The sequence below is a fragment of the Danio aesculapii genome, chromosome 5 (assembly GCF_903798145.1).
Source record: "Danio aesculapii chromosome 5, fDanAes4.1, whole genome shotgun sequence".
Classification (NCBI taxonomy): domain Eukaryota; kingdom Metazoa; phylum Chordata; class Actinopteri; order Cypriniformes; family Danionidae; genus Danio; species Danio aesculapii.
The window spans coordinates 60,323-70,986 of record NC_079439.1 but is presented as its reverse complement, the minus strand read 5'-3'; the positions used below and the strand labels follow the sequence as shown (position 1 = coordinate 70,986).

The 10,664-nt window shown below is 44.4% G+C and overlaps 1 protein-coding gene across 1 annotated transcript; it reads right to left on the bottom strand.

The window, feature by feature from the left end:
• Positions 1–1,266: 1,266 nt before the first annotated feature.
• june (JunE proto-oncogene, AP-1 transcription factor subunit) lies at positions 1,267–4,956 on the bottom strand. Its single transcript, XM_056457180.1, has 2 exons — positions 4,665–4,956; positions 1,267–4,344 (listed from the first exon to the last, which is right to left on the bottom strand). The coding sequence occupies exon 2, from the start codon at positions 4,243–4,245 to the stop codon at positions 3,253–3,255; it is 993 nt and encodes a 330-aa protein (XP_056313155.1). The 5' UTR covers positions 4,246–4,344; positions 4,665–4,956; the 3' UTR covers positions 1,267–3,252.
• Positions 4,957–10,664: the final 5,708 nt, after the last annotated feature.

Genomic DNA, 10,664 nt, shown 5'->3' with positions numbered 1-10,664 from the left:
GAATGCTGGACACTGTAGCACTGGCCGAATACTGAAGTCAGTGGCGTCCAGCATTGTTAAGTAGCTCGTGTATGTTTGAGGCAGGGGTGTGTGGACGATGACGGGGGTTTTATTTGTGGGTGAGCTGTGCCTTTAAATAGCGCCGGCTGAAGTCTCTCTCCGTCTGTCTTCCAGTAATAATGAGTGGTCAGAGTGACGGAGAATACACCCCGGACTGCCAAACACACGCGGCCGGTGACGTCACTCCTGCCCGCGCAGAGTCCAGAACAGCAGCGCTACAGCATTAAACACCTATAGAGGGATCCTGTATCCTCAGTAAACTGCTCCGTGTGTGTGTGTGTGTGTGTGTGTGTGTGTGTGTGTGTGACGCGATAGGTAGTTCTCACTTGGGTCTGAAGTGCTGGCCGGAAGTGTGTGACCCCAGATGAGCGGTGGGCGGAAGTGGAGAGTTAGTCATTCCCGAAACCGCGCGAATTTAGCGGCCTGAAGACATGAAGTCCCTCAGCTGATATATACACGTATAAATCACGTCTAGAAGCTGCTCGGGTTACCCACTGAGTGTGTTGTCGAATGAGGAGTTTAATAGCGTGTCCTAGCGCTCAAACAGAGCTCTTCCTCCCCTCAGAAAACCACACAAACACTGGTGTAATGGTGTAGTGAAACAGTAAATATAATGCAGGAACACATGTACTGTACTGCTGATCATCAGCCTGTGGAGCGCTCAGCTCCTCATTAACTATTAAACCCAGCAGTAATGTTATAAATGACTGAGCACTCGTGTTTAACACTAATATAAGATTCCGTTAGAGCTTTAGGGACGTTCCCATTGGCCAGCAGCTCTGAGACTGAGTGTGTCTCATTGTGTTTTCAGCTTTGGTTGAGTGTGTGTGTGTGTGTGTGTGTGTGCAGAGATTCCCCTCCAACTTTTACTTTCACAATGACCCAGACAGCCGTTCCTGCTGCTTTACTGGAAGTGCTGCTGGTCTTTATGGGAAAGACCTCAGATGTGGATGAGTGAAGCCTTCATGAGCTTGTGTGTGTGTGTGTGTGTGTGTGTGCGTGTGATATACAGTAATACAGTCATTTCTCAGACGTTGGGAAACTGCTTCTGCTCTGCTTCACCAGTAAGCTGAAGTCAGTGTTAGATTTGGGTCGTTTAGTTTCTCTGTAGTGACGTCAGTTTGCGCTCACACACACTGTAAATATCTAATAACGTTTCTCTGAATTAGGATATGGAGGAGTTCTGGCATGAACAACACAAGCGCATTCAGAAACCTACTCTTTATTGTTGATAAAAAAGAAAACAATGAACAGCATTTGAAGACTGTGTTATTATTTAGAAGCAAATACACCAGCTGGTACAGCGCGAGGCCAGGCGCCCCGCAGTCACACGTCCGACCGCCAGTCCTTCAGAAATAAACAGTAAACGAGAATCCAGAACCGCCGACAGCATCTGACAGAGATATACAGCGACTGGACTGAAACACGGCAGCTGTAAACCTCACACTACTGTGAGTCTGATTAAACTGAACACTCAGAGCCGTCCTGTACACACAATGTAAACTCTCAGTACATGTTTATAAGACACGTGCTAAAGAAAGAAGAAGAGGAGGAGCGCACGGTACACAACAAATCCAGGACCTTCACTTGAAGCCAAAACTGGAGCACTAGGAGGACGAATGAGCACACGGTAGATGAAGAGTCACACACCAACAACAACACGGACACGCTAAAGAAAACACCAGCGCACAGCTCAGTGAAAACACTTCAATAAATAAGCTATTCGGAATGATAAAGAGCAATACAGTAGGTACTGTACACACACACACACACACACACTGGTCTTACACAAAAACGTCTGAAACTTGTTTGTACAAAAATACAACGTCTGTGACATCAAAAACCTTATTCAAGTTTCCAAAAATAAATATCCTCTTGTTGCACAGGGTTATTGACAATTCTCCAGCCTGCCTGATTCATTTCCCTATTGATCGTCTTCAGATGGACATCCGTATATAAATAAAGTAATCTGCATCTTCTGTAAGAAAGGCATCGACCAGCACTGTGTAGCGACGCTGAACACACACACACACACACACACACACAGAAACTCTCTCATTTATTCTCGTATGTCTGCTGAACACAGAGCTGTAGTTATAGTCCAGGCCGTCACGCTGTACACGGAGGATAAATATTACATCACTTAATGTTTCTGACCTGTGTGCAGTCGTGTAGTTTCCAGACAATAGCGTGTCTGCGAGACACTAGTATTGAACAGTACCCTTCCTCTCCTCTCCAACAACATAAATATAAATCCTGTATAAATAAAACTGCTTAATAATTGATACAAAACATAAAATACGGAAAATAAGCTCAAACACTATTGATCAAAGCCCTTTTGTTCTGGTGTCAGGTTTAACTCTTGTGCTCTTCTTCCCCACACCATCACCCAGGTTAACCCAGCATTAATACTCATCAGATAATGGCGTAACACACCATTAACCCATTATTCAGAGGCATCTCCGCTGGGAGATTACAGTGCAAAAGGTCTCGGAATGCTCAGGAGTTTCCCAACTCCAGAAGGTTTGGGTTAAAGTGTCACGCCGCACCGTGTGTGTGATGTTCACATCCAACAGTCCTTTATTTCTCCTGGAAAAGTCTCGGTTTGTATAAAATATTATTCTCATATTCACAAATTGCACGATATCAAACCAGCCGACAAACAAATAAACAAACAAACAAACAAACGGTCCGCTGATAGTGAGGGACTGAGCGTCTCCGTAAAGGGATTATTCTGGTCCACATCTGCTTTGGAAAACCTTTGCATAATAGTGCACGATCAGCAAATACACAAACACAGACCCCTACTACATATAAAGATCATCCAGCGGCTGAACTAAACGCAGTGTCTAGGAAACACGGCTCTCTTCTGTTCGTTTGCCTCCTCTTGAAGTGAACATTAGGATGCCCTGTGCGGAGCGTGGAGAAGACCTCCAAAACAAAGACAAGTAAAATCCAAGTGAATTGAGTCTGGTTCCCTTTATGATCCTCCAGCTGCAGAGTGTGTGTGTGTGTGTGTGTGTTCAGCTGGAGAACACACTCCGCATGTGCAGGTTTGAGGAGCACAGATGATGGAGGTGATGTATAGGTAATTAACAGGTGATGGAGGGGTGATGGAGGTGTTTCTCCCAGAGAGAGAGAGAGAGCAAGCTCCAGGTCTGGGCGAGAGACTCCGCCCGCAGCTCCACCCCCTCAGCAGCCGCTGTCTCCACCCTTGCCCATGCTGGCGGAGCTGACGGAGATCTGGCATCCGCTGGTGACGTGGTTCATCACCTTCTGCTTGAGCTGCGCCACCTGCTCTCTCAGGATGCCGGCGGTGGAGGCCAGGTCAGAGTTCTGCGTCTTCAGCACCTTCACCTTCTCCTCCAGGCGCGAGATGCGCTCCAGCTTGCGCTTGCGGCACTTGGATGCGGCGATGCGGTTCCGCAGCTTCTTGCGCTCCGCCTTGATGCGCTCCTGCGTCTCCAGGTCGATGGGCGAGAGGGCAGGCGGAGAGCTGCAGGGGTCCCCGCCGGGGGGGTGCGGCACCTCAGGCACCGTCTGCGGTGCATCTGGTCCGCGGCTCTGAGGGTGGAGCCCTGTGGTGTGGGCGGAGGTGTGTGGGTACAGCTGCCCGGCGGGGTACGGGGATGGGGTGTAGCTGCTCAGAGTGGTGTAGATGGGCATGTCTGCGCTGGGCATTAGGCTGCGCTGGTATGAGCTCTGCAGGGGCGCGGGCGTAGGCGAGGGCGGCGCCACCAGCTGGTTCTGCTTGTGCAGGTCAGCCAGAGCCTTGACAAACCCGTCCGCGAAGCCCTCCTGCTCGTTGGTGGCCTGGTTGCGGTACAGGAAGGGGTTGGCGGAGCCGCCGGGAGCCGGGCTCGTGGTGACCAGCCCCTGGTTGGACTGGATGATCAAGTGCTCCAGATCGGGCGAGGACAGCTTCAGCAGGTTGATGTCTGCGGTGGGCATGAGGGATCCGGTGCTGGAGCTCATGCCCACACCACTGCTGCCCCCCGCACCGCTGCCCGCCGGCCCCTGCAGCAGCTTCAGACCCGAGCCTGCACCACCTCCTCCTGGGAAACTGTGCCCCGCGCTGCTCTTCTTCATCATCTTGTGGCTCTGGTATCGATCATACTCTGGAATCTGCCCAAAGTTTGGAACGCTGTCATCGTGGTAGAAGGGCGTCTCCATCTTACCCGTCATTGAAACCGAAAGGCAGAATCCTCATAATATGCTGAATTACCCGCGCGGTGGGTTCACTGCCATCAGCTCCACTGACAGAAGAAGATCCTCAGATTAACCCTACAGACAGGAGAAACAGACGAGCAGCGTCAACTACTGTGACTAAAGCTGCTGTGTGGAGAATCAGCAGCGGTGTGTGTGTGTGTGTGTGTGTGTGTGTGAGTGAGGTAATACAGCAACACACATCTGTGGTGTTACACAAACATCACACTGCTGTAAAGGATCATTAAATGACAAACCAGGAAGCCTCGCTACGGTTAATGAAGCCTAGTCCTCCAAACACACACACACACACACACACACACATTCACAGCTCACACATGCTGAAAATCCCCCGTCAAACCCCGAGGCGGACACACACCGATAACCGCGTCACTTACCGTGTGTGTGTCGGCGGATCGCGCACTAACACTCCTCCGCGTCAGAGCTCCGGTTAGTCAGATCTGTGGCCGCGCTCTCCGCCAATACCCGCGTCTCTCCGGTGCTGCTCTGCTTGCTGTCCGCCGACTGTGGGACTTTCTGCTCGGCTGATTATTAATAACACACACACACACACACGCCCTTCTGCTCCTCCAGTTCCTGAAAGCGGCATGACAGGCGGACGCGCCTCCTCCCGCGTCGCGTTATTGGCCGCCGCTCCGGCACCGCGCCACGTGACTCCGCGTTATTCGCTGATTCGGTGTCGCTCTGAGGGAAATGTCGCGTTTAAGTTTGTTAAATGTCAGATGCCAAAATGCCATCCGCGACTGACGGAGATGGAGCCGAACAGCCGCTCACATCCCCGGTAAAAGCTGAAGACGAAACACTGAGAGCTCGAGTGTGTGTGTGTGTGTGTGTGTGTGTGTGTGTGTGTGTGCGTGTGTGTGTGTGTGTGTGTGCGTGTGTGTGATTCTCCATCTTCTGCTCCTTATTCTCGTCTAATCTTATATGTCATTGATCAACAAGGCGCTCACTGCACCACAATACACTCTTTCTTTCTCTTACATTTATAAATGTGGCACAGTGTGGCTCTCTGACAGCCAGCCGGTCTTACAGATGTTACACACACACACACACACACACACACCTCTATGAGAGAGACACAAACAGACTCTGCTCTGCTGTCCCGCATGACCTCCATACATTAGCACACACCTTGCTCGCAGGTCAGTCAGCGCGTGTGCGTGTGCGTGTGTGTGTATGTGTAGCGGTCAGGGGAATCAGACCTGACCTGTTTATGCAGCACCTTCCTCCATCCGCATCAGTAAACATCTGCAAAGGTGAAGAGCTGCGGGCGGAGAGTAAACACACACACACACACACACACAACTGCATGCTAATGACCTCTGCTCAGGGTGTGTGTGTGTGTGTGTGTGTGTATGAAGGTCAGCAGATTATCGAACCCTCCTCTGTCTCTGTCTAACAGTGCATCAGTTCTGTTGTGATTTTGATGTTATATTTTATTTCTGTGTGTGTGTGTGTGTGTGTGCGTGTGTGTGTGTGTGTGTGTGTGTGTGTGTGTGTGTGTGTGTGCGCGTGTGTGTGTGTGTGTTGCACTATTAAGTCACCATAAAATGTGATATCGCTTTGCTGGATTACAGAAAACCGGGGAACTGAAGCAGCCGAGCAGAAATCTGCAGCGCAGTCTGAGCATTTCAGAGGCGGGAGAAGAGGAAATTAAATAATCTCTGGAGCCATTCGAGTCTGAGACACGTGTGTGTGCGTGTGTGTGTGTGTGTGTGTGTGTGTATGAGTGTGTGTTTGTGGACAGTGTTTGATGTAGTGTAGCTTCATGAATAAAGTCTCTGCTGAAAAACAGTAAACCAGCACACTCACACACACACACACACACACACACACACTCACACACACACTGTCAGGCCGACAGCATCAGTAACAGTGTGAGGGAAGCGAGCGCGCGCAGCCTGTGTTTATTTACCCGTTTGGCCACAAATCTGAGTGGAATAAATGAGTGTGTTTGAGTGTTTTGAACAAACAGCCATGAGGTAGTGTCTGACGGCAGAATAAACATGTGTTTGTGTCAGCCTGCGGGAGACAGAGAGCGCGCATGTGTGTGTGTGTGTGTATGAGTGTTTAAAATAATTTAAAAACACAACCCAAATCAGAAAGTTGAGTCAGTGTGTAACACACAAATAAAAGAGAGAGGACTGCAGATGATATGAACACACAATATCTGACCTTCTGTCTGCTCAGCTTCTCTTCATCTGTAAATCTCCATCCTCTGCTGTCAGTCAGAGCTGCAGCACACTCCAGGAACACTGGCAGCAGTGATCAGGTGACCTGCTGAATGATGATGTCAGGTGATGTCAACAGGTGATGGGGATTATGAGTCCTTTATGAGGTCTAGTCCTTTAGGAGCTCAGATGTAAACACGAGATGCAGTGCTATAAATGACAACAGCAGTTATATAAACAGACAGAAACAAACATGTAAAGCATCTGAGCACCGTTTCTAACACAATGTCTGGTGCATTAAGACAGGAGGAGTGTGTCCTACAGGTGGTTTGTCAAGCCCACTATGTGCCGCATTGAGTGTGTGCTTTACTAAAGAGATGGTCTAATCTAGTGTTGAACTGGGAGAGTGTGTCTGAGCCTCCCACATCATCAGGAAGGCTATTGCAGAGTTTAGGAGCTATAAATGAGAAGGCTCGACCTCCTTTACTGGACTTTGCTATTCTGGGTACTACCAGAAGCCCTGAGTTTTGAGACCTTAAAGAGCGAGTTGGACTGTAGCGAGACCATAGACTGTAACAGATATGGACGTAGTATTCGTAACATCACCCATAGGTTTATGAAGAACCCAAAAGAAGCTACCAGTAGGCGTGGCCAACCGTCAACACTTTGTTCGCACATCATCGCACCAACCATACCAAGCAAGGGCAAAGAGGCGGAGCTACAGATGCATGCTGGCAGTTTAAATAGACAGGCTTTTTATGGGCGAAACGCTGAATACTTCCTCACCTGCGACTCGTCTGTGTTCTGACCACGTGCTTGGCTGTACACTATAAAGTGTTTAGTCTTAAAAACGCTGCTGTAACACACTGAGCCACTAAACATTGTTCTCATGATGTTTTTCTACAGGAGGAAACGCAAATTACTTCCAAACACTTCAGATGTGTGTGTGTGTGTTAGTAAATGCAGGACTATTGATGAACTCCAGCATAACACTGTATGACAACGCTTCAGATGACTATTCTAGAGCCTACAGCCCCACACGGAAAGACCCTATATAAACTGTTCTACTATAGGTTTTGATATAGGTCTTTGATATATGTGACATATATAATATTGGCTGTTTTCCTATATTAGATGTACATACATGTTCAACTATATGTTAGTAAAATGTTTAAATACAGCTGCTAGAAATTTACATTTTTATTTACTTAATCAAATAGTACAAGAAATAAATATAGTACAAGAACAAAAATAAGGCAAACAACAACAATAAATTGTAAATGACCTTGTAAATGTTTCAGGAAAACATGTAGACATCACAGCTTTCCATCGTCTCTCATGTATTTGCCATAGTTAAAATCCATAACATGCTAATTACATGTGATACCAAATTTAAGTGGCACTTACATATGTTTTTTAAGTTAGTTCTTACCCAGATAGCATATCTAAGTTAAATTAACATTGAATTAATGTTAAAACATCAACCAAACTATCATTGAAACAACGTTAAAACTCATCTCTGATTTTCAGCCAGTTCAATACACCAAAATGGTCACGAAATCAACATTTAATCAACCCAAATGTAATGACTATTTACACTGAAAACAACATTGAATAAGTGTTAAAACAGCAACTACACTATCATATAATTCATGTTGAACTTTACAGTTGAAGTTTTAACAAGTTTTGCATCCTGAAATGTTTTTACAAAGAAAACAAAAATAACTGGATTAAAACGGTGACAAAATCAGCATTCGTTCAGCTGAAATTAAACAATATTTACATGGGAAAACCACAGTAACAGCATCAGTTCAGTCCTGCTGTACAGTATGATTCTATTCTAATGAATGTTTCCTCCTTTCAATCAGAGAGCAAAGTATATAACTCTACACTGCTAACAATCCTTTAACTTAACTTATAAAATTGAGTTATTTTGTTTGTTTGTTCTACCTACAGTATTTAGAAAGGTTCAGCTAACTAAACCAGTAAGTTCAGCAAACATGTGAAGAAAAAGTGAAGATTTGGGTAAAGCTGAACTTATTAGATGCAGTTTTTAAAATATTGTTAGTTGAACTTTTGTAAATAAGTAAAACTGTAAATAATCCACACATAAATGAGCTATGTTGTATATGTTGAGTTTAAATGTGTGTTTTAAGTAGAGGAAACAACACAATGTTATATACAATGCTTTGCCAAACGTTCCTAACATCTTTTTGCTATTTGAAAGGTTTGTTCAATTTGAGATGCAGCTTTCCTAAATCTTCATAAAACTGCATCAAGGTGTATCTTAGTCCTTTGGAATAGTTTATGGTCAAAGCATAAAGTTCAAAATATGTTGCAAAAGCATCTGGGAAACCTTTGAGATCCAATAATCTTAGTGCCCTCCAGCAGTATTACAGCCATGTTCAGGACATGCTCTGGGAAGGCCTGGCTCACCATCCAGATGCCCACCTTGAACATGTCTTTCTCATCATCAGGTGGCTGAAACAGAGATTCAGCAGTGGACCAGTTATTTCCTCATCTCTTTAAACATATATTACCAAAATAAAGAACTCGTAACATTTCAATTATAGCAGAAATAAAGAACTGCTTTATTCATTTAACAGATTACAGCAGCGGCCTGAAAACAAAACAGTGGCTATACCTCATAGACTCTTATTTTTATTCTGAGCATTCAAACACAGTAATGTGTAAATCTACTTAAAAATATTTCATTTGTGATAACATCATGTGTAATTCACTCTGTTATTAAGGCTTCATTAATATAAAACTCACATGATCTCCTAACAGTAAAGAAAGCAGGCACATAGTTAAATATTTCAGTATTAATGGCTATAATGACTCAAACTGAGTTATTCTGAATAATTTTAGACTGTGGAGGAACACCTCACCTTTACATCTTCATATTAGCAGCTGTTGAGGTTCATAAGAAGTTAGCTTGGCTGAATCTGCGAGTTGAGGAGATTTATGTTCAGAAGTGTAATATCCATGACAATTCAACTCGACTACAACGAACATTTCACTGTGCTTTAAGGTAACGTAACGTTACACGATGTATTTTGAGGCCGGAAACGCATATGACAGTGTAAACACTTGTAAATATACTTTAAAATGTCACACACTCTGTATCACTCCATTTCCAAAGACTGAAAACCCGTCAAGCCCAACTTGAAAACTCATCAGAGAGAGAGAGAGAGAGAGAGAGAGAGAGAGAGAGAGAGAGAGAGAGAGAGAGAGAGAGAGAGAGAGAGAGTTCAGTCTGTGTAATGCTCCTTCATGTCGAGAAAGGGCTGTGGATTAGATAGGCTGTTCCCAGATAATAGCTTCATTTGTGCTCAGATTTGTGACAATAATATTATTTATGTAATGGTAAAAGCACTTGTATTTAAAGTTCTTTAAAAGTAATAAATGATTGTTGATTCAATGTGAGGATTTTCAATGCTGGGAAATGAATAAATGATCAACATTTATCCAATGTCAGTATTTTCAACAATAGCTGAATGACCAAAATATCAACGTTAATTCAGTGTCAGTATTTTCAGTGTTGAGAAATGTGTAAATGATCAACATTGGTTCGATGTAAGTGTTTACAGCAATGGGAAGTGATTGAACTATCAACGTTGATTCATAATTTAATTTAATGCTGAATATTAAACCTCAAGCAAAATAATGATTCTGACAGAGTTTCAGCAGTGAATTAATGCTACTGTTATCTGGGTAGTTATTGACTTGATAATAGAAAATCTGACCTACAGGCGAGACATCGTGTGTGACCGTTGCCAAAGGGAGATATGAGCTACATACACGGAAAAAAGTGTTGCATGTAAAACTGTTTATTTGTGTTGAATTTAAACAAATTAAAGTTAATAATGTTCAACTTCATTTGTTTGTTTAAAAATCAGCCCAAATAAATTGTTTACAACCACTTAACACAAAAAATTGAGCAATACAGGACACCTATTTGGCCTGTATATGCACCTCAATTCTGCCTATATGTGGCATATATACACATATTTACAGCATATATATTATCATATGGTTCTTTCCATGTGGGGCTAATCAATCTGTCAGATTCTGGAGTGCATTACAGCTCTACAGAACATTATATATCATAAATGACCTTAAATAACACAAATACATTAATAGAGATGGTATATAAGAATTTCACTCACCTTAATGGAGGCCATGTGAATGGTTTGTGAGCAC